General features: G+C 32.5%; 3 protein-coding genes across 4 annotated transcripts in view; 1 reads left to right on the forward strand and 2 right to left on the reverse strand.

The window, feature by feature from the left end:
* The window catches only part of LOC125065083 (terminal nucleotidyltransferase 5C-like), a 218,054-nt gene extending 215,528 nt beyond the window's left edge, over nucleotides 1-2,526 (reverse strand). For both annotated transcript variants that reach the window (XM_047672504.1, XM_047672503.1), the window contains exon 1: nucleotides 2,326-2,526. The gene's annotated coding sequence lies outside the window, so the exon portion shown is untranslated. The remainder of the gene's footprint in view (nucleotides 1-2,325) is intronic.
* Nucleotides 2,527-14,488: 11,962 nt separating this feature from the next.
* LOC125065494 (2-oxoisovalerate dehydrogenase subunit beta, mitochondrial) lies at nucleotides 14,489-20,163 on the forward strand. Its single transcript, XM_047673134.1, has 8 exons — nucleotides 14,489-14,825; nucleotides 15,394-15,530; nucleotides 16,213-16,356; nucleotides 16,710-16,865; nucleotides 17,306-17,477; nucleotides 17,738-17,883; nucleotides 18,594-18,680; nucleotides 19,393-20,163. Exons 1-8 carry the CDS (start codon nucleotides 14,705-14,707, stop codon nucleotides 19,531-19,533), a joined length of 1,104 nt encoding a protein of 367 aa, XP_047529090.1. The 5' UTR covers nucleotides 14,489-14,704; the 3' UTR covers nucleotides 19,534-20,163.
* A 1,268-nt stretch (nucleotides 20,164-21,431) lies between these two features.
* On the reverse strand, nucleotides 21,432-24,610 carry LOC125065492 (inner nuclear membrane protein Man1-like). The gene is made up of 2 exons (XM_047673130.1): nucleotides 24,482-24,610; nucleotides 21,432-24,396 (listed from the first exon to the last, which is right to left on the reverse strand). The coding sequence occupies exon 2, from the start codon at nucleotides 24,386-24,388 to the stop codon at nucleotides 22,076-22,078; it is 2,313 nt and encodes a 770-aa protein (XP_047529086.1). The 5' UTR covers nucleotides 24,389-24,396; nucleotides 24,482-24,610; the 3' UTR covers nucleotides 21,432-22,075.
* Nucleotides 24,611-25,036: the final 426 nt, after the last annotated feature.

Here is a 25,036-nt window from a genome sequence, read left to right on the forward strand (position 1 = left end):
TTTGTAAAATCAATCAACTGATCATCAGTATTCTACAGCCAAATAACAATATTAATTTATTGTGTTTCGGTTTATATGATGAGTGAGCCAGTATAACTACAGGCACAAGGGACATAACACCTACTTACCCAGTTTACGAATGGTCGAGGCGGTTGGAACTTGCAAAAAATTGCATTAAAAACAACTCTCAGTCGCCAATTACGACACTCGCAGCTTGAGATATATTCTTCTATACAGGAACCACGAAGATATTCCTATTTGATTGAAATATAATAAATAAATATCTACAAATGCTTGTTATAAAATAGACCACCTTAACTAAAGCGAATCATATCATACTAAACATTATAAAACAAGCATCACGAAAAATATAACAAGACCGGTTGCGCACAAAACCGAAAAAGACGACCATTTTTTTTTTATAAAAATTGCAACAACAATAAATAATGATTATCTCAGGAGAAAAAACGACAATGACATAACCCCAGCATCCTTTAAACCTGATCGAGAATTGATGGATAAACAATAAAATTCAAAAAATCCAATGATTCCTAACGTACAAGCAACATAAGATATGTTTAATGTACTGCTGAGCGAATTTAACCCATAAATATTAATCCAAAAAGACTGATACGGCTTGTAATTTAACATCCAAAATGATAAAACGCCTTAAATAAACCAATCCAAACAAATGACGGTGCCATTATTTTGGTAAATGTGATACAAAAAGTGCATTACTGGACATCGGTTAAAGGGTTTGTGTTAAAACTTCCTTCCTTGGGATAAATAAGTTAAATTAGACTTAAATTAAAAATACATTCAAATTTAATTATTTTTTCAGCTACAACGCCAAAATATAGTTTATTTGAGTAAGCTCTTTCAGACACTTACTCGTTCGAAATGTAGAAACAACCTAGAAAAATCGGTTTAAAAATCAATAGTTATTTTATTGAATGGATCACAAAAAATGTATATAAGCTGCAAGCTCTTGAATCTACATTCTTAAATTTCATGGACCACTTAAAACTTTTAAAACCAATCAGTTTTTCAAATTTCAAAATGATCAGCAAGCTCTTGAAACGTAAGATAAATGAGACAGCAAATTGAACAAGGGGCAGACATTCTCTTGGCAGTAAACAAGTGAATTATAAGTTATAGACAGAGTGTGAAGGGGCAACTTGAAAAGGTTACTTGGTACAGAAAACGAGTGCCCGACGCAAATATGTTAACAATCTATCGATACCCGAAAGGTCACACGGTAATCTTCTAACAAACATTTGAAACTAATTTTGCATAATTTTATTAAGAAATCAAGCTAATTTACCCCAAAAAACAATTTTTGCTAATTGTAATGCGATTAGAAAATAAAAAAAAAGATAATAGACGCAAGCCGACCTAAATCTAAATATATAATTTTAGTGATAATATTTCGCCTCAAAATAAAGATAATGCAATTGATAAACATCTTTTATTGAAATATTTAATCAAATGCGCACACGACTAACAAAATATTTAAAGACATCAAACGCACTCATTTGGTCATCACAAACTGCGAACTGCGTCACTGATTTATTTATCCAAATATCATATTTGTCTGTGTTGTTTTGTTTATAATTAATGTTTACAATAGTAAATACATTCAGATAAAAGAAAAATGAATAAGTTAAATTGGAATTTGCAAAGGAAACTTAGAAAAACGCTTTCAAGTCCTGTTTCTGTCATAATTTGCTCTGGAATTGCTTTAGGAATTTACCAACACTTTTTGGTATATTTGCTCGATTTGTGATACAAACTGTTTTCATTTTAATTTCAATTACAAGTTTCGTCGTGACGTTTTTTAACTAAGATTTTTTTAATCAGATTCCTTATTTTTCCTATCAAATTTAGTTGCCCATCGTTTTTATCTTTTGCCCATTTAATCAAATGCATCATGAATTCATAAAAATATAATCAACATTTTCTAATCGTCTGAAACGTAGTAGGCATTTTCCCGATGTTATGTTAGTCATTATTGCTAATTCGTTGTTACGGTGGTAACAAATTACTTTGTATTACGAAATGAAGCAATTTGCACCATAATAGACGAATAAGATGAACTACTATAATGTAATAACCGTCAAAGTCATTAGAACGCCGAAACCGAATCAACAAGTGCCCGAGGCACAGCCATCGCTCGATCGCTCTCGTGTCGCCAGATTTACCAACAAACAAAGCAACTAGTGGAATTCTAAGACGGAGGCAACGATCGTGAAAACTGGGCCGGACATGTGAGCCGCGGCCGTGACCACATTACAATCACTTTTCAATTAATAAAGAACTAGGCACCTGCAGAATGCAACTGTCACTCGGCACAGCGTACTCGGATGGCGTGCGTGCGACGTTCCGATCTCACTTAGCTGCACTTCTCACAGCGGTTTCGTTTGTTTACGTGTTTTGAGAGCAATAAACACAGGGCACAGGTGCACAGGTGCGCGTGTGGTCGCGTCGTGGTCGCGAGTGGCGTTCACTCCGCGCGGCAGTCGGCGCGGCACTGCCGTGGCTCGTGAATCGCTCAAAACGTACGATGCCGCTGACGCCGTAGCGCGCCGAGTGGACAATTCGCAACTTGCCTACGTAACGTAACTTAACTCCACAATATTTTATAGTTTCGTAACCGTATTACTCGATTACTGAGTACCACTCACGTCTAATCGATGTCACGATTCGGGTGCGGTCCTTGGGATAGCTTTAAGATTCGAAAATCGAAAATGTATCTTAACGGTTTACGTGCATGTAAGCAGCTCGTTTTGAGTTGCAAAATGCCTTCTCCCGAGCAATTCGTGGTGATTTCAAAGCCGGCGAAGTCGTGATCTGGAATACTAGAAAGGCGGTCATATGTATCAAGCTCCGTGATGCTCAGATATATAACCGTTATACTAGATTCAGTACCTTAATATTTATTTAAAATATAGAAAAACCTTTTCGCACATTCTAACACATTCTAATATATCAATTGTTTTTGTTTTCATTGTACCGTGCGGTAACATAATACAAACACGTCAACAGCTATCTCAAATCTGCCTGCACTATAAATTCAACTTGCAGAATGCGAGATTTTTCGCCACACGTTAGTGCGTTAGGTTACACGTACTCGTATGTGGATTTAACAATTTAAAGTTACATTTTTGCAACTCCTCAAAGATAAATAAATTTACAGTTTGTTTCATATTTTCTAATAAACTTAAATATTCTTAAAGTCTGCAAATAAGCATTGACATTAAGATGACTGTCATATCATGTAATCAAATATATTTAGTGCTGTCAACCAAGTAAATGTTAAATTAATGTAAAAGTTTAATTTGACCACTTCGAACTATTTGCCATTATAAAAATGATAGTTTAAAAACTATTAAATATAGGTCTTATCAAGACAAACTAAATGAGCCCAAACTCTAGGTTTTACCCATTATCAAAAAACTCCGTCATCAGATCAGCTCGTTAGTATTAAAATATTATTATCATATTAATTTTGCTTACCAATTTTCAGAGTCACGACAATAAGAAATAGGTTAAAATCGTCTGCCTGTATTTATATATGTGTGTGTAGAGATATAAAATTTACCATTTTACGCTGTGAACTGAGATGGTCTAGTAACTTGAACACATGAATTTAAACCATAGGTTGTGAGTTTACCCTGGTACCACTCAGTGTTTTATATTTGTGTGAATACCTATTCTATTCTATGAAATTCTGCCACTACTACATCCAACTTTCTGTTTTGTCCAAATCCAATCTGCTTTGGAATGGAATACAAATAACAAGTCCTAAGCCTTCCCCAAAAGGGGAGAGGAGGTTTTTGCTCAACAGTAAGACATTTACAGACATACTTTTGCGTTTACTTTACCACAAAAGCGTCAGAAAAAGCTTACGACTGAAAAACAATTTTGGCCTTATTTTGTGAACTATTTTTTTTGTAATACTCTTGTTAGTTCACGGAATCAAAATAGTTTAGTTGAAGTTGTAAAGATTACTTATAGTTGTTAATATAATTTAAGGTAGATCAATTCGTTACATTTAAAAAATATATTGAATGTGATGGAAACGGAAAAAACATTAAAATAGTCCAAAAAAAATTCCCGTCAATCAACTTGAAAAAAAATAAGTGTGTAACTTGCGAAAACAATTACTAATTGCGATTATTTTTAACAGATTATTTTCAGTGGCGTATTCTTTCAATGAGCTTTACGAGTCGTGCAGTTTTAGATATTCCAAATTAATTAGTTTTATTTAATGCTACAATATGTGAAAAGCAACAGACGTATCTTCACAGACAGTCTTCCTTTTAGTCTTATATGGTAGGTGGACGAGCAAATAGGCCTCCTGATGGTAAATGGTAACCACCGCCTTACAATGGTGACGTAAGAAACTTTAACCAAACCTCATATCGCCAATACGCCGCCAACCTTGGGAACTATGTTGTTATGTCCCATGTGCCTGTAGTTACACTGGCTCACACACCCTTCAAACCGGAACTCAACAATACCAAGTATTACTATTTAGCAGGAGAATATGTGGACAAAGCTCTACCAAGTAAAAAAGGTTCCTTCATACCTTAGGTATTTCGAAAACACCTAATTATATTTAATAAGAATATCGTATTATAACCAAGACTCTCAAACGATGTACAAACAAAGTTATTAGAAGATGGTCCTCGATGTAGGGCGTCTGCAAGCGGCGGCACGTCATGAATATTCAATTTGGCGATAATTAAAAGTCGTCCCATATTTCTCTCGGTGTCAGCCCGAATTGGCGGACCTTGACGGACGCCGACGCACGGTCGATCGATCGAAGCTGGTAATGAATGATTATTATCTACAAAATAACTATAAGGAAACAAGAAAATTAAAGAGTTAATCTTTAGATTAGAGACTAACTTGTTAATATACTTGTTATGGATCAAAATTGAATGACGTATTTTTACTAGGTTTGCAGTTACTAAAATTGATAAATTATATACCACTACTTTGCAAACTACTAAAGAAAATTTAAGTGAAACGTTCTCGTAGTTTATATTTTTTAAGCTAATTAACCTAACCTGACCTAACCAAATCTGGCCACGCCGACCCTTCTTATAAGAGCAGTACATAATATAATACACAAGTGTGCACGCAAAACAAAAAATTACTTTCTATTCACTGTATAAATATCAGAAATTTGCCCAGGCTGCTTTTGTATGGTATAGGTAGGCGGAGGAGCGTATGGGCCACCTGATGGTAAGTGTTCACCACTGCCGCTAGACAAAGGCGCTACAAGAAATATTAACCATTCCTTACATCGCCAATGCGTCACCACCCTTTTGAACTAAGATGTTATGTCAAATGTCCCTTGTGCCTGTAGTTACACCGGCTCACTCACCCTTCAAACCTGTTTTTCTGGTACAGCAAAACCCAACAAGATTTAATTGGTCCAATCCGGGATTTCAATCCAGACTCAAGATCTGTGTCATGGTAAGTTAGCTAACAGGCCAAGAAATCAATCAAGAGTATAATTCATTATTAATATTTGATTATAAATTGATATTTATAGTAACAATTTAGGGATTAACGCACGAAGAAGATACTTTACAATACCAAAATGTATAAGCCGTTACCTATTATCACTTATACGGTCTCAATGCAGTGCTGCAATCTTATTATACAATATACATATACAATTTATTCCACATTATTTAAAAATATCAGTTAATAATAAGTTTTCAACGAATTAAATACATAAAAATTTTGAGACGACATTATATATTTAAAACAAGCGTTGCAAATACAAATACCGTAAACCTCTCGGGAAACGAGATATTTGCAAAAAATGACAAAAAATCGGTTTTGTGACTTTTGTCTTTAGTTAATGGTAGTCGTGTCAAAATAAAATTTTATGCAAGTTTATAGCTGAGTCTCTGGAATTCCAAGATACTTAACTAATTTTGACTAAGTTTACTGGACTATAAAATAAATATTTAAACTAACGTATGCCGTGAAAAATAAAATAACTACTTATAGAACCACACAATAGGTGAAAGAGGTGTTAAAATAAAACAGTTTATCAGCTGAAAGGCAGGCAAAAAGGAAAGAGATAAGTTTGTAGATAACAATATCTAATACTGCTGAAATTACCGTTCGCTTTAGTTACAACATACAACGTTATAAAGTCGTAACAGGCTATGTTTATCTCTTATCCAGCCCTGATGTCTTCAACATTGTAACTCTACTTTTTTGGACACTTACCTTTTTACAAGAAAATACTATAATACGGTAAAAATTATGTATATGTTCATTCTTTATCTGATTAGATCCAATCATTTATTTATTTATTTATTCATAGGAACACAAGCAGAATACAAACACAACATACGTTAAAATTAGGCACTTAAACAATTTTGAGCTAGATTACATTTCTAAGCATGTGTACACGACAAGCTCGTAACAATGATATTAATACACTCTGCGAAATAACACCAAGAGGAGATAAATCATGAGATAATTGTCTCAAAACAAAATAGAGAAAAAAAAACAATAAAAAAAGCAAATATAGACGTAAAAACGAAGTAACATTTAGCTTGTTTTATATGATAGTGTCTGCATTATTAAACTTACGTATGGAGAAGTTAAAGTCTTGGAAAGTAAGGCATTACCTATATCTAAAGTGCTAATTCAACCAAGACACCAAATAGGCTGTACAATATTTACATAGAATAGTTATAGAAATATATTCACGAACGAAACCCTTATATAATTTTCTCGGAAAATAATCAATGCTGAAAACTTATATACGATTTACAGTATGTAAAGTAGTATTTAATATAACATCCAGATGTTTTGTCGCGTTTATAATTACCACTTATTAGACATATTTGAGAATTTGGGCTGGCTTATAAATTAAAAAGACTTTGATATTTCTGATCAAAAATCAAAATATACTATATTCAAGTAGGCATTTTTGAATCGTCATTTAACAAACTATTTTAAGTAAAGCTACCAGTCCGAAATGTTTTGTAATGTAATGATCCACAACATTCACATTCTCTGAACGTCAAATAAATTTCAGCGAAATTTTCATCGGATCCTAATACGATGTGAATTCTTCTGATCATATCCTATAGAGTAATTTTTCAATAAGTAACCGAGTTCTCATTTATATGCCTATAATTGTCTGCAATCATCATTAATTTGCTCTTATTTATACAATAAATTAGCTAAACTATTATAATTGCAAGGACTATTTATGTATCCTCTATTTCGCCTCAATTTAAGCGCCAATTCAACTAAACGGCTCAAGGGTGTACACGGTACTTCAAAGTGTGATTGTCGCAAGTTTATTCCTGGCTTTTTGAGATAAGTGTCGGAACCTAACACAAGCTTAGCAGGTGGAAAAGAAAATAGGAATAACATCACACAGAAGATGAAAAAATCCACAAGTGTTAGTTGCAAGTGATGATCTTACCACAGCGATCTTATCTGATGGGCAGATAAACCTGAAAATATGTAAAATAACCTTAACACTTCGTAAATATACTACTGAGTATATGTCTGCCTGTTGATGAAAATTGAGAATAATTAATATTCATCCTGCGATTAAATCAACGAATGTTGTATTTAATTACCTAAGTAATTTAGCTGTCGGATAATATTAACTATTGAGTTTTTTGCCGGTGCTTCTCGGTAGAATTTTTATTTCGCCCCGGTGATGAATTTAAGTTTAAATTAATTTTGTAAAATAACGATTCAATGTGTTCACCTGAGCCTAATTCAATAAAGTGAAATATTTAAATTTTGATTCTAAACCTTCTTTTCTGGACCCCAAACTTCGCGTGTTTTCTGTCCCATTTCAGAGTAAAATATCTGGATAAAAACTAATCAATAATATAAGTAATAGTAAAATTTTATTATCAGCATCTCTCAGTCTGTTTGTAATATTAAAATTACTCTTTTTAACTAAATGCATTTGTATGTATACACGGTACAAATACCAAAAAAACAGTTTTTTCAATTTTTGTCTGTCTGTTTATTCCGGCAAATCTCTGGAACGGCTGGACCGATTGTGACGGGACTTTCACTAGCAGACAGCTGATGCAATAAGGAGTAACTACGGTTACACAAATAATTTTTTTGCTGAATTCAAACGCACAAGTAGTCGCGGGCCCAGCTAGTATGAAATAAACTCTTAATATTATCTCATCGTTTATTTAATAATGTATGATGTGAGATGAAGTCGTCTTTGACCCAAAATCAGTAGAGATATTTGGTTTCATATTACACCCAGCGTTCGCTACTCGTGAAATACGTATACGTATACGAAGTCAATAAACAGTAAACAAGTGTTTCTCATAAGGCTTCTGCCATATCATTGATTTGTAAATATAATTATGTACCTATTAGTTATCTAGAATAATCCGTATAGAGAAGTAACTACGGGGTTTCTTGTCGGTTATTCTCAGTAGGATATAACGAACCGCTTGTTTAGGTACTTAGCTTCGAATAATATTTATTTTTAAATTTTGTATATAATTTCATAAATATTATCGACTGCATACATTCTGTACAAAGTAAATGTTAAGTTAAATTTATCAATAGACGTGTACAATTTTTATTACATACTCTTTTTTTTTTTAGACAACGGTACAAGCAGTCTCTCTGACGGCAAAATTCATGTGCCCATAATACACTAGCACAGCAAGAATTTGACACTCCTTGCACCATCACTATACGTATTAGCAAACAGTAGACCTACGATGTCATATTACATTTTCTAGCAACAAGTTCTACATCTCATCGTTGGTGGTATATGTTATATATCAACTGAATGCTAACAGGCATTTACAACGTGCGCCAGTATTGTAATATATATAAATATGTTCCATCTACCTGAATGTATACTGACTAAGAGTCTCTAATGAAATAGTGACATACACTCAGACTTTGAGTCTATGCACAAAACCATGATAGGTTTTGTGCATCGGTATAAAAATAAAGAGTATCGCTTTACTAAATGTTATATTTATACAGACAGTAGGTTAAAGCGTGTCGCGCCGGGCGGCCATTTGCATATGGGCTTATCGTGTTGCCCTCAGAGACATGGATTTCCAATAAAACACCATGACACCAAATACCTATTATTTTAGGATGTCAGTTGTATTATTAAATAGGAAGGCTTGTGTCAAATGACTTTATTACTCTGTGATTTGTGGTTTATGCTAAAAATGTTATTTAATTTTGAACAAAAGTTCGAAGGTCAGGGACGAACGTTCAACTTTAAAGTACTATCAGTTGGTCTATGGTAAAACTAGTTTGTAACTTGTATTATTAAATGCATTTGTAATTGGTTTTGTTTCTATGTATTACATTAACCTATTTTTTTTTTCTTAATTTTATAAATATTAAGGGACGAGAACATCACACGGATCGCAATGTTTATATAAAAATCTTAAGAAAAACAGTTATTATTGCTTTAAAGCTAGAGTGAAAATCTTATATAGTACATACGCTGAGTTCTTCTCAGGTCTGAGGTGATTTTTGTGAACCAATAAGTAAGTGTAAGGCTTCTTATTGAATAAAGATCACTCTTTGACTTTTGTATATAATAAAAAATAATGTTTATTTTTATTCGTTTTTGTATCATGCGCCCAAATGGCATGGAAATTTGTACAATTGATATTGACTAGTGAAACATTCCTACCTACCCTAGGTCAGACTGTATACGGGCATCGACGTTGATACGCCCTGGTAGGAATGTTCCTACCAGGGCGTTTACGATTAATGTACTTTGAAACCATTTCAAGACAGCGATCGCCATAAAATATGAGAGAAAGACTATAATATTCTTTCAACTTCGTTGTAAGACTAGATGGCGCTCCAGTTTATAAACGTTTATCCGTTAAACCAGTCTCCGTGATAGATCTCAGTTCAGCACTGAGAATATTCTAGCGCAAGACGTATCTATGAAATTAAATATGCTACAAAAGCTAAGTCTTATTACATTTATTTTTCCTATAAATGAATATGAGAACGCATAGATTCTTGTCCATGACGCCATATTCTAGATGGTCATTAAAGTACAGTCCAATAATCCTTAATTACGGAACCGCTAGCCTCATCATGAATCCACCCGTTGAACTCTAATGCTCAAACCCTAATCCTTTCATCTCGTTTCAATAACTTTGCCATTAATATAACCATAGTCCATATAAATTAGCATCAATACCTTCGAATTTTAGTTTAATTTAAAATTTGAATTTAGAATATAATAGAATTAAGCAACAGATTATAAACGCATTTGATTATTTAATTTAAGTGTTTTTTTTTTTTAATTGTAGTTTGAAAAATTAAATGTAAATGTAAACTATGTACATAATGAACGAATCAATTTCAATATTTATATACAATTTTAATTCAACCAGAAATATTTTTTATTATGTCGGAACTTTTCCAAACGGAACCCGTTCAATTTTAAATTTATGTCTTTTATAGTTAGAGTTCAAGCTTGCCTCACACCAAATTTGATCAAATTCGGTTTAGTGGTTTAATTGTCAAAACGTAACAGACAGACATTAGTATATTGTTAATAGATTGATAAGAAGCCGCAAAATGGGTTACGATATATCAAATCAAACACATTTCCATATAAGATCTATAAAAAAATACAACACTTTTTTATATTTAATAATGAAATTTGACAAGCCAATTTTAATATCACGATAACGTAGTCATCCGCAATACAAATATCTCTTTTGACGCAATTATGAAGGCTAATTATTATCTACGTCATACAATAAATAAATATTTGTTCAACGAAATCGAAATATGTTCTTCTCTGTTATTGATCTAAGTCTAGTTACTCTCTCCTTGTACATCTCATTTACATTCAAATTTAACCATAGCCTACCCTCATGGTTACATAAGAGTACACATGTTTCGCACCCAAAAAAATCGCCAATGGAGTTATGATTGGCCAATATATTCGCTTATATACTGTAACTTTTTTCTATTTTAAATTGATATAACCAGATTAAGCATATTCATTTAAAAAAAGAACAATTATGCTACTTATTTATTAAAGAATATTTTTGAGTAAACCCGCAAAAGAGAAAAAAAATGTGGCCATCCAAGATTAGGATATTGCTCAGTACTCATGCTCAACCTTTTCCTTATATTAATAAGCTGTGAAGGATATATATGAAGGATATTCGTCGTATTAAAAAATAACACAGAAAGAAGAAAAAAATATTACTTTTTAATATTTTATCCATCAAGTAAACGAGTCGCACTACAGCGTGTCTATGTCTCGTATGTAATGTTATGCATGTTTGTCTATGCTGTAAGGCCGACTTTTACTTTCAGTCACGACGCCGGACGGCCGATGACTCCTGGCGCGGTTACTGGTAGACAGTAATCGGTGGTTACTTACTATTATGTATAACTTCAATCAATATTACGCGTTAAGTAGGTCTTATATTTCTTTAAAAAAACATTGAAAATACAATTCAAATTATATTTAGTTAGTTAACGCTAGAATAGCAGACAATCAAATTTCTTTGTCCTCTTTGTTTTTCTAAAATCAACCAAAAATAATTATTTATTTCACGAAATGGTTGATTTAAATGTGGCAAAGACAAGATTCGGTGATTAAGCTTTGACTTATATCAATTAGTAGTACATAATATACCTAACAGGTATATTATGTACTACTAATTGAACGTTACTATCAACGGACTAAAAGTTGACTTTGATCAAAGAACAGAAAAACAAAAATACTTATACAGCGAATGAGATAGCTTCTAGGGTGTGAGAATAAATTGCCAAATAATTTATATACGTGTGATTAAAATTATCATTTATGATGATGATGAAACTTAGTTTTAATCAGAATCGTAAGGAAATAGATAATATTCATTACATTTTTTATTAAATATCCGAGAAAACTCCTATAATGGCTAAAATGAAAATTGTAAAGGATCCAATGTGAATCTCCATTAATGTTATTATTGCATAACTACTAACGCCATCTAGTTTTAAAGTGTTGCAAAATAAAAATTATATTAATATATTAACAATCATTTATTTCCAAAAATGAGACGACTACGATATACCTTTTCTTAACACTAATTTGTTTACTTAGTTATAATATCAAATAAAATACTTGAATATAGATCTTAGACCAACCCATAAAGTACTATTTTAATATGAAAAAAAAAAACAAATATTTATCAACCCAACAAAATGAGTTATTATAAAAAACAAAATTTTGATTATTGAAGCAAAAAAAATATCATCTTAAAAACATTTTTTTTATACAAATTTACAAAGTAGGTATTATCTACGTACTTATAAAAAGTCACTTAAACACAAAACAGGGAAAAATCACTTAAAATTTAACAGGACACTGCGGACCTATGTCCTAATAAGCACTAATAAACTTTCAAGTGAATAAATTAAAAAAAAATTACATAATCAGTATAGGTATATGGTAGATGAAATTCTGCTAGTTGTAAATCTGCAGTGGAGCGGCGTTGTAGGACAAACCATAAAACCTTCTCCTTGAGAGTTTATAACGCTCTTACCCAGCTTTGGTTATTTACGAGCTGTTACTTAAACGTTATTATTTTAATATTTTTACAGCAATTATATCTATTATAAAACATTCTACATGGTGAATAAGCATATTAATTGCTGATAAATTAATTTTCCTATAATTAACCATCCGTAATACGTTCATACCAATTAATCGACATTCGAGTTGAGTTGTTTACGATATGTAATATTATTATAGTAAAATTTAATGCTTAAATTATATAATTTATATTACAGAAACGACTTTGTCCTACAAATAAGATGCCATTGCGTTATTTATTTATTTAATAATATAAACGAAATATGAACAATTATTCGTAGTCATTATACACATATTCTCAAAACAAATTTGCAATACTACAGACTACAGACAATACAATACCTATTTACTTAAAAATTATTATAGAATTGAAATTCATTATTTATAAATAATCATTTACACAATTGGTTTTGCGCTTTATATTTTTTGTGTTTGCACAATTAAATATATTATTACATAATTATATTGTCGAATAGACCATAGCCCGTTAGGTAGAGAAGCCTAGGTAGCCCGAATTTTTTTATACAATTTTATTATTATGTTATAAAACAGATTTAAGCCTTAATAAATTAAAATAACCAATATTCAAAATTTCCATTCTCTTTATTTATGATTGAACGAATTAAACAAACATATCTGGACGGATTCCTTGTTCTAACTACTTTATATATTAAAAATATTTTTATACTTTACATCGATACTAATTTACATAGTAAAAAGATGAAGAAAGTAATTGTTGAAAATAATGCTGATTGTCATAATCATTGCTATAAATAACACTCAATCTCGCATCATCATTTTTATTGAACCCTGGAATAATTCGTCTTGATACATAGAGAACTTAATACTGATAAGCTGACACTTTTCCCTACCTCCCTATAGAAAAGAACGGGACCTATTTTGCAGTCACCTATGTGTACGCCGTATGTGAACGTTAATTTTGGGAGCGGTTGTGGAAATCGGACAATGGGCGGTGCTTAATTTTCCGACCGGAGAATTTGAGCCAGAAATTAAAAGGGAAATACTGCTTTTCCTTAGAATTTACGACACAATGATCAGTGGTAAAAAATATATCTGCTAAACCAATTGCCCAAGTTCATATGTGTGATAAAAAAATAACAGAAATAACTAGTTTTACACGACTAGCCAAAAAAGAAATGTAATTCAGAGTTCATGTATGTATATGACTTCTTTAATCCACCATAACTTTTAAATGCCTTAACAGATTTGGATCATCGTCATTCGGCATCATCTTGAGTGACACTGACTATAAATAAATTATTTATACTTTTAAAGTAGCCGTGTTTTGTATTTTTTTTTTTAATTATTCTCATTTAAAGTTTTGCTTACTAAGACACATTAAAAATATTATTTATTTATTTAAGAAAAACAATAGCTTTATACTCGTATAATATATCCTGACAATAAATATTAATATCTAGAAAATAGAGCAATTACTGTTTTCCATTTCGTGATACAACATAATAGTAAACACTTTTATCGTAATTTTGAAATAAAATGAAATACGAAAGTTTATTATTACATGTAATTATAAATCGATATTATTAAGATGTATGTAGACTAAAGTACATAATTATACTGTATTTAGTTACAATAAAATTACACATAATCAAATATACCTTTGCATAAATAGGAGTTTATAACTTTATACGTCAATGTCAAAAACAGTATAGTAAATATTTTGTTTTATCTGTAACTGATTTAACTTTTATTATTGAATGGAACTTATTGGTAAACTTTAAAAAATCGATGGTATGGTAGATGATCACTCTATAAAAAAAAAACATATATTATTTACATACATATCATTTAAATAGTGTCACTTACAAGATATAATATCAAATCAATACAAACAAGTATTTTTTAAGTTGACGTAAGACGTGAAAATAATCGAAACAAATATCGTCGAAAAACACAATTCTTTCGTCATGCGTTATCAGAAATTATCAAGTTCACTAATTACAATTGCAGATAAGACTTATTATTTAATTTATTCCTTACACCCGATGCGACAGCGAACATTGTGTAGAGAAATTACATAGCAAAATGACTACTTTAACCAAAAAAGTTTTGAATCTTAGTAGATTGGTTAAGAATGTCGATAATTATACAAAAAGGCTATCATCTCATTTTAATTACTATCCCGATATTGAAAAACCGGTAGAAGGTAAGTTTAACAATCTTATCATAGTTGAATCTTAATTACAATCTAAGTTTAAGTTAATTGTATTCAAGAAAACACCTAATTTTACAACATATTGTAATTAACTTGTAAATTTTCATCAATTTGTTTCTTTAATTACTGCGAATACTACTTAATAGGTTAATAGGTGCAATGCAATTTAGGTGAATAGAAATCTATTAAAATAATTTAATTGTGGATCCTAAATGAAGAGTACAAGTTCATATCCAACTAGTAATACTGAGTATTAATTTGCCTAATCTGTGTTTCAATTTCCTGCTCGGTGGAGAAGGAACACCAATTTCAAAGGCTATCCTAAGTGGAGCATCATTCCACAACATTCCGTCATTCAAATTTAACTTTACTTCTGAGAGGTTTACAAATATGTCTAATTATTAATATTTGTAAAAATAGAATAATTTATAATTATTCTTATGCTAAGAACATAAGCTTAAATTATGTATTTGAATTTATATATACTTACATTTTAATGATCAAAGGTTAATAAATAGGTGTATTTAAAGTATTACCTAATAATATTGTAAAAATTCAGGAGAAACTTCAAAAATGAATATGATGCAGGCCATAAACAATGCTATGGATATTACACTTAAGAATGATCCTAGTGCCGTGTTGTTCGGTGAAGATGTTGGTTTTGGTGGAGTCTTTCGATGTTCCTTAGGATTACAGGTACTAATTTATTTTAAATTCTAAATATATCTTTATTTGATCAAAAATCGTTAAGTGTTTTGAATTAGCCTGTATTCCTCAAAGAGGTACCATGACTTGGAGGTTAAATATTACACACAAACTGTATTGAAATGCTAATATTATGATTATAAACTTTCATTGATAACAAACCGCATGTTCTAAAGATAATAGAATGTAAAACAGATTTTCACATTAATTTTCCTTGTCTAATCTAAAAATATTCATAATCTAACATAACTCTCCTTACATAGCAATAGGGCTGTGGTAGTTCATTGTACCACTGTACATTTACATTGAGCATATGCAAATTGTGTCTATGAATAAAATAAAACAGAAATATTGTATAAGTATTTTATTGATATAATATAGATGTTTTAAAAATAATATAATAGCAAATAAAAGTAGACCTGTTATACTGGGACTATTTATTCACTAAGACAAAATAAACATTCACTTAGGGTACCACCACTACATCATATATTCTACTGCCTAATAGCAGCACTTTTTGAAACTGTTTTTTAAATTTTGTATGTATGCTTGCTTTTGTAATTATCTTTGTATTTACTTCCATACCATAAAAATTCATTTTAGTTTATAGTTTTTAATAACATTAAACTGCCAGCTTATATCATCAACACACCTGATTGTTCCTTTTTTCCAGGAAAAATATGGCAAAGATCGAGTTTTTAACACTCCACTCTGTGAACAAGGTATTGCAGGCTTTGGTATAGGATTGGCAACAGCTGGAGCCACGGCTATAGCTGAAATTCAATTTGCAGATTACATCTTCCCTGCTTTCGATCAAGTAAGTCTCTTGTTTTAGTGCTATCACAATTGTTTGTGTATGAAATAGAGATATCCTCCTTAACAATTTCCATCAATGTGGTTTACTCAAGGATGAATAAACATAAACAGATACAACCGTATCTGCACACACTTGCTCTCTATTATTTCACTCTCATTTTGCCAATGGGACGACAATTTGACACTGGAGAGACTTCAGAATCTAAATCAGTTCTTTCCATGCTTTCCTTGATACATAAGTTTTACACTTAGGTTTTGGAGGTGTGTGTGCCATTCGTATTCAAAAACTTTCAATATGAAGTGGCAAAAGTTAAATAAACAAAATAATTATTAAATTTACTATATTGATTTCAGTTAGTGAATGAAGCAGCTAAATATAGATACCGATCAGGTGGCCAGTTTGACTGCGGAGGGTTAACCGTGAGAGCTCCTTGTGGAGCCGTTGGTCACGGTGGCCTGTACCACTCGCAAAGCCCTGAGGCCTACTTTGCCCATGCAGCTGGATTAAAAGTAATGTATCATTCTTGGTGTGTAATTTTTTTTAATTTGTATCATTATGATCACTAAACAGATTATGAGTTCAAATATGAGCAAGCACTAAACTCATAATAACTCATATCAACTCAGCGGACTCAGCCACATGTATGGTAACCACCACATAAGCTCAAAACTTTGAAACTAGAAAAGTGATTTGCTCAACTATGTTACTACTATTAGAGTGTGTTTCCTGTTACTTATTTACAACTTATATATTGATTATACCCTGGAAATGATCACTGGTGATTAGACAACCTCAATGTTTAATTTATCCTATATACTACATAAAATATATAAGAATTCTTGTTTAAAATTTATTTAACTCTTGTTTATGCTAAATATTACAAGCATTGTGTATTTTTTACATTGTTAATCACAATATATTCCTTATACATTTAATCATATAATTCCAGGTGGTAGTTCCAAGAGGTCCGAATGCAGCTAAGGGTCTATTGCTGGCGTGTCTACAGGAACGAGACCCATGTATATTTCTGGAGCCCAAGATATTGTACAGATCTGCAGCTGAGGATGTGCCAGTTGACAGCTTCACCCTGCCTATTGGAAAGGCACAAGTCTTAAAAGAAGGTATGTGAGTACTCAAATATGTGCAAATTTCTAAGAACTTATCAGTTTAAATAAAATGAATATATTAAATAATAATAAGTTACCCAACACCTAAGGAATAAAACTCTTGCCTCGTGGCTATTTCTTTGTTATATTGACTATATGTTAAAATTAAATAAATAAAACCTGATTTTCCGATTGTTCCGAGGTCAGGATATCTTTTTCTCCCAAAACGGTGGTAGTTTTTAATTTTGGTGATAATTATGATGATGTAATTCCAGGTGATGCAGCTACATTGATAGGATGGGGCACACAGGTGCATGTACTACTAGAGGTGGCTCAAATGGCGCAGGAGCAGCTGGGAGCCAACTGTGAGGTTATAGACCTTATGTCAATCCTACCTTGGGACCAAGACACCGTATTTAATGTAAGATATAAAAATATGGCATGATACTTTAAAAAAAACCTTTTCTTTTTGCTTCAAATATTATAACTAAGAATAATTATTTCCCTAATATTCTTAAGTCTATTCCAATGGCAGGACTATTAAAGATAAATAAAGATTGGCCTTTAATTGAACATGAAATTTAAAATAGTAGTCGAGATTTGATATTAATTATGGATTCCTGAAATGGTGTTTTAAATGACAGCAAAGTTGTTGTTTTGGGCTTTGGAATTAAAATTAAAGTGTTTATAAATAGTTACAAGGAATAGTGTTGGATAATAAATGCGTAAATATTATATATCGACAATTATTTGTAGTATGCAATAGGTTAACATATCTGAGGTATGTTTTATCACTTTTCCTTCGGCCTTTGGAATAGCTGCTTAACCTATGTTATGAGTTCCTGGAATCAATTTTCAATATATCTATACTAATATTATAAATGCGAAAGTAAGTCTGTCTGTTATTCGTTTTCACGAATAAACCAATGAAACGAATTTGGTAAATAAATGTATGTTAGTTTGCGCCAGCATTTTAGGATGTCCATATCCTAATAAGCTTTGGATATAAAAAGTATGGAATCTATGTCGTGATGGACTGACAAATTCGCTTTCACTTTGATAAAATTCCTATAGATGATGAAATTAATACACTCTTTTCGTTAAATGTGCCAATGATGACAATAATTCCAGTCGGTTAAGAAGACGGGTCGGTGTCTGATCGCCCACGAGGCGCCTCTCACGTGCGGATTCGGTGCAGAACTAGCGGCATCTATACAAGTAAGATTCATTACAGTCTATTAGAAAAGAAAACTTGAACTTAAGCCTTTGCTGTGCCTACTCTTATCTTACACCTACAGGTGGAATTGTTAAACTACAACTACTACAAGTAAAACTAAGTTATATCCACAATTGCAGAGTGGTTAGAGTAAGAGAGATAAGGCTAGCATAAGACTGAGATTTCTAGTTGATTGCATCTATCATTCGCCAGGTTTGAATGGAACCAAACCGACAGCAAAAGCATTCTCAAGGCCAAAGTCGACCCTCGCATTAAACTGGTGTTCAGTATTTAAAAAAATCTAAATAATTTGTATTCAGCTTATACTTTGAACCGACACCAAATAAACGGGTCAATAAGAGCAAGAGAATGATATATTCGAGAAATGCAATATGGGGAGATAAAATTATATATATATAAGTCAATCTGCAAGCCTGGATAGTCAAAGTTTTGTGCAGAGACGTAAGCGATGGGTACCCATTCCCACGCCGACAGGGTTGGCGAAGGTAAGATATATCACATGCCGCCTCGGCGACAGACCGCCTCGTCGGTCCAGTGGCTCGATATGAGGCCACAGATCCCGAGGTTCGGGGTTTTTCTGTCGAAAAATTCTCAGTGACACGAGGTCTGGAAGTCGAGTTTGTACCCTCCATGACTCGAAAAGTACGTTAAGTCGGTTCTGCTCCTGAACACCGCCCCGCCCCCCGCCCGCAGGAGGAGTGCTTCCTGCAGCTGGAGGCGCCGGTGCGGCGCGCGGCGGGCTGGGACGCGCCGTTCCCGCACGTGTTCGAGCCGCTGTACATCCCCACGCGCGCGCGCTGCCTCGACGACCTCGCGCAGCTGCTGCGCTACTGACTCCGCTCGACTCGAACGCCGAACGAGCTCGAGCTCACCTCGGCCGTCTCCGGTCTACGAATCGACGTATGAGTGCCGAAAACTTCTAACACAAATGTATGGCGCGATACCTTCAAAATTTCATCGGTATTGAATATGATGAAATTTAATTTAAAAATTTCTACGATTTTTAATATTTCATTAATATATAAATTATTACATATTTGGCAAAATTATTAAATTAAAATATCGTCTATGAATTACATTATTCAGAGCAAATCGCATAGAAAAAAATCTATATCAGTTTTCGATTAGCACCTCGTACATAGTTCCACTTCTACAATAGACAATGTTGATATCAGATGTGTGTTGATTATGTAAAGAAACGAATTTTTAATTTGTACTATAACTAGGTGATCGTAAATCCGTTATTCCAGACGCGCTCCTATTGAAATTCTCATGTAATTACTATAACATTGTAATTAGTAAATCCGGACATTTTAGTAGACTACGATACCCGAAGCGCATATCACGTGTATGTGTCCACGTGAGTTAATGTACATGTAAATTTTACGTTTAATACAAAAATATGATTTTTTATGTTTTATACATATATTTTTGTTGTACGTTTTTTTGTGTCTATGATATTGTTGCAATGGAAATAATAAAAATTATAATGAAAATAAATATTAAACACAACTGTCTTATGTCATTCTCCTATGCCTTGTAAATATTACAAACTTAATTACAATTAATACAGTTATTATAACTGGTCTCCTTGGACAGGAAATAAGGTACAAATTAAATCACTATCCCTTTTACAATAATTTACCAATATAATTATTATAATTAACCTTCTCCTCAAAGGGAGAGGAGGCCTTTAGCCCAGCAGCGGGAAATTTACAGGCTGTTAAAAATATATATTATAATTTATTGAAATAAAGAATTTAAACACTTATAATTGTTCAAAATGATTAGAAACAAATAATAATAATAATTTATTAGTGCAAGAGTAAATATAACAAAATAAGCTTATATAAATGAGTTTACATAATAAGTATGACTATTGTTAAATATTATTATTAGATAAGTACTCTATTTACATGTGGTTTGGCACTTTAAAAAGAGTAAAACTTATTTAAGTAAAATTTATTACTGTTGGCAGTAGATTTCTATTTAAATATTATTTATTTGGAAATTTATTTAAAAAAAACCCTGTAATGCTTGTTATTAGATTCGAAAACTCTAATTATTAATTTTCATATTTTTTCTATTTTGGGAAAGTATGGCAAAACTAAACGGGGTCCTACAGTAATTCATACCTTTGTCAATGGCCTAGATACCCATTTTTATACATATACATGTTCAAAACTGAAGAACTTGTCTACAATCATTCCGACATTTACACACCAGAGGTGAATTAAAAATAAATGACCCACCTTGCTTGCTTCGTGCCAAATATCAACAAAATCAATTTCAATTAAATATAATCAATCTCCTTACATCACAAAGTTCGACTAACCTTGCGAATTTCGTGATTATGAGGACCATAACTATACTATCAAACAGCAATACTTACTGCATTGTCTAGAAACCTGGCAAGGGTTCTTGTCAGATAATGCTTATTTATGTCTTGTATATTGTATACATTTTGATAACTTTTTGAAATGAAAATGGTATCATACAAAAAGTGGTTTTATTTGAAAAAATTGGTAAATAATACATATAAGCCTTGATAGTTCCAAATTTAGTAGTTTTTATGTAAATATTCTTCCCTTTATTTGTTACAAGGAATTTAAAATATTTTGTATAATTTGAGTTACATTAATAAATAAAATAAAAATGTTTTTCTAAATTATTTATTAAAATTGAAAATCAATACATAAAAATAATGCTAAAAGATAATAAATGAAGTTAGTAAGAGAACTTAAATTAAAAATTAATGTCAAAGAATAACATTTAGGTTTTATATAATATTGTGCTGTCGCTTCATACAAATGTTTAGTGAAAAATATTGAAAACCTAGTAAGTAACTTAACCTATTTAATGAACTACGATTTTAAAACAACTCGTTCCAAAACAATAAATTCAAGTAACAAATGCAAACCAATTAATCTAATAACTTATAGTTAGAACTACATGTTCAATTTTGTGATGTCAATTATTTACAAGGTCAAAAAGCAGTAAATTCTATTATATTAAAAGATTCTTTTTCAACGACCGCAAACTGCATTGTAAGATCAACAGTCTGCTTGCATAGAGATAACAAGTGTTTAGATGCTGACTCGAATAACCCGAGACATATTATGCCAAACATTTATTATAATAAAATGATGTCAACCTGCTTATTTTAATAACACAAAGGCTAAATATTTATAAGCATTTAAAAAAATGTTATATCATATTCATATACATTTCATCGTGAATTTAGAATCAATCCTTTTATCTAAGAACAAAGATAACAAATTGAGAACGTAGGCGCCTAGTTCAGTACTCAACATTAAATTCGCAATAAATATTCTGCAAAAGACAACCCCATTTAATTATAGTGGATAAGTTTGACTTATTCATCCCACGATCGCCGTAAGCGAGACGGTTTCAAGTACGGTCCAGATGCAGGTGAGTTTGGAAACCTCTGCATATAGCGCTCCAGGCGTAAATATTTGACTGTGATGAGGCGGCCCTCGTACCACCACCCATGAAGACTCTTGTACACTACGCCGGCATCCGTCGGGGTCGCACATTTCACGTACACGCAGCACGATGTTCTCTCGATATCGATATGAAGTATGTTGCAACGATCACATTTCTCGAGGATGACGTCTTGAATTACAGTTCTCAAATTAGGATTGGCATCATTCTTTTCAAACATGTGGCGAATTTTTAAGCACGGTGTTGGTGATACTGTAAGATTATTCACTGAGCCCTCTTGAGTTTCAAATGCTTGTCCTTGCCAGGATGTGCTTCGCTTTGGACTGCTATGAGACGCAACCCACCTCCACACTCTGCAATCCTCTCCATCGACAGATTGTACTTCCATCCTCACTCTACTTTCGTTCTTTTGAATAAATTTAACCGCAGCATCCCAAGTTGAAGACATTTTTTCTCTATTTTGAGGAGAGATAAGTGTATCTCTCACATGGTCCACAGATATGTATGGTTCTCCACTGTCCTCAGTCTCTTGTGAAATTACATCTATAATTTGTTCAACCATTGAATAAATTTCCTCACTTTTTTTCTTCTGATAATTTAAATAATATTTGTAAAGTCTTTGTAATCCTAATACCAACACTGATAAAATTCCTACAACAACAAATGTTGAACCAGCCGAGTATAAGGTGTTAACAATTAGACATGAAATAGGAGTTGAGGGGTCAGAGAGAGCTATAGCAATACTACCTTTGTTGCGTTGCTTAACAACAACATCAGTTGATGTAAGAGGTATATGCTCAACATCTTCTGCATACAAGTTAATTTGGACCACATTCAAACCCCACCTAGGATTATGCACGAGCAAAACCTCTAAATTATTCAGATCTGTCCTACATTGGCTATCATCAACTGTCTCAGATCGAGCTCTTGCTAAGTCAATGATTTCACTTTCTTTTAAATATGGAAGAGCTCCAGGCTTTCCACATTTGTAAGCAGCTACCCGAGCAGTAAGTTCAGGATGTATAAGTTTTAACAAGTTTTTTGCATAGCTGACTTGTTCCTTGGGAACACAATTTATGCCTGGTCTATTGCCTGGTATATTAAATTGACATATTTGTACCACACTGTTTTGGTCGTCCACTACTGAAGTGATATCGTTTTTCTTAACTATATACATAAAAAACAAGCAAAAAAAAAAAAGTGCCACTAGAGCAACAAGGGCAAGAGATACAAGATTATTTTTCAAAAACTTTTTATCATTCACTGCTTTGTAGTCCCCTACATCAGATCTTGTCAATCCTGTAATGTATGATCTGCGTGGAATTAATGTACTTCCATTGCTTGCATCTCGGTCTAAAAATGTTGTTTGCTTAGGGGGGTCTGGTTTAAGAGATGACAATCGTCTTGTAAAATTGCTCAAGTAAGGAGATTCAATTTCATCCACACTGGAAGTCGAAGGCTGATAAGTATTGGAAGCATACGTAGAGGTATAGTTGCTGACTGACGGTCGATCTGCCAAAGAAGATGTCAAGCCAAGCCGTGATCTTATTGAATTAAGTTGATCTGAAGAAGACAAATTGGATGTGTAATTTGTGTGTGTCAGGGTTGGACGAGAGAAAATAGAAGATTTGGGGGGACTTGTGGCTGCGTCATTAGTTGGCAATGTGCTGGAGATATAGTCACTAGATCTAGAGCTACTTCTAAATGGGCTGGATGTTTTCTTGTCGGTATCAACATCACTATCTGAACCCGTTTCATAGTCATCCTGATCATTAGCCGCGTAAGTGCGAGTTACACGACGAGTCGTGACCGTTTCCACTTCTTCGTGTGTACGAACGGGAGCTTTCTCCTCCTCCGACTCTGAACCTTTATCAGAATCACGTTTAGCGGGAGAGTCTTTCTTCAAGGGTGTACGTCTAGACTTGTTGGTCACTGGCGGTAACATAGCTCCGCCAGTAGTAGCTCTTCGCCCACGTCTTTCCTTAGCATTATTTGTAGAATCTAAATCTGATTCTTCCCCGCTAGAGTACCGCGCTAGTGACCGTCTACTCTCAACTTTGCTATCGACACTGTTACGGGGTTTACTTTTGTTGTCCAATACCATTTTTAGCTTTTTTACGAGTAGCTTTCTCGTTGACGCTGTAATTGGCATAACGGGGAACCCATGCTCGGCCAGTTTTGTGCGGAGCTCCGCGTCTGACATTGAATCAACTTGATCGGCCATTGTGAAATCTGCAATAACATTAACCAATTTTATGATGACCACTTAGTTTTATACAAATAACAAAGTTTAAAAAGTAAACAGCAAGTTATTCACCTTATTTATAGAGCGTGCACACAATAATTACGTCAATTTCTAAAATACAAAATTCACCGGCGCGTCATCTCGCACGCGCTAAAAACGTCGTTACATTTAGATTGTTGTGTTGCCATTTGTCATCGTTCCTATTCTAAATTAAAAATATCAAAATTTGACTTTTGTTATGCAAGCCCATAAAAAAATTACGTTATTTTTTAGTTAAAACAAAAAAATAAATTAGATGTCAGTTACAACGTTACATTTATAATTTAAATTAATACAAGTTTCTTGACCATAGTTATGCATTTTATCATAGCAACTTGAAAAATACATATATTTGTTTTAATAAATATTATTATAATACTATCTAAGCAAGTTTTTCAAACATTCCATATCATCTTTGTTTATTGTTGTATTATTTCAATTATTCAATATTTAAAATAGATATTAATAAAAACGATCATCTATATTTCTGCATTTATATTTATATGATGCATCATTTATTTTAAAAATTATATTTAATAGTCTCTAACTATAAGAAAAGTCAGATGGCGGAAACAACATTGTTTGGCT

This window comes from Vanessa atalanta, chromosome 7, assembly GCF_905147765.1.
Source record: "Vanessa atalanta chromosome 7, ilVanAtal1.2, whole genome shotgun sequence".
Classification (NCBI taxonomy): Eukaryota; Metazoa; Arthropoda; class Insecta; order Lepidoptera; family Nymphalidae; genus Vanessa; species Vanessa atalanta.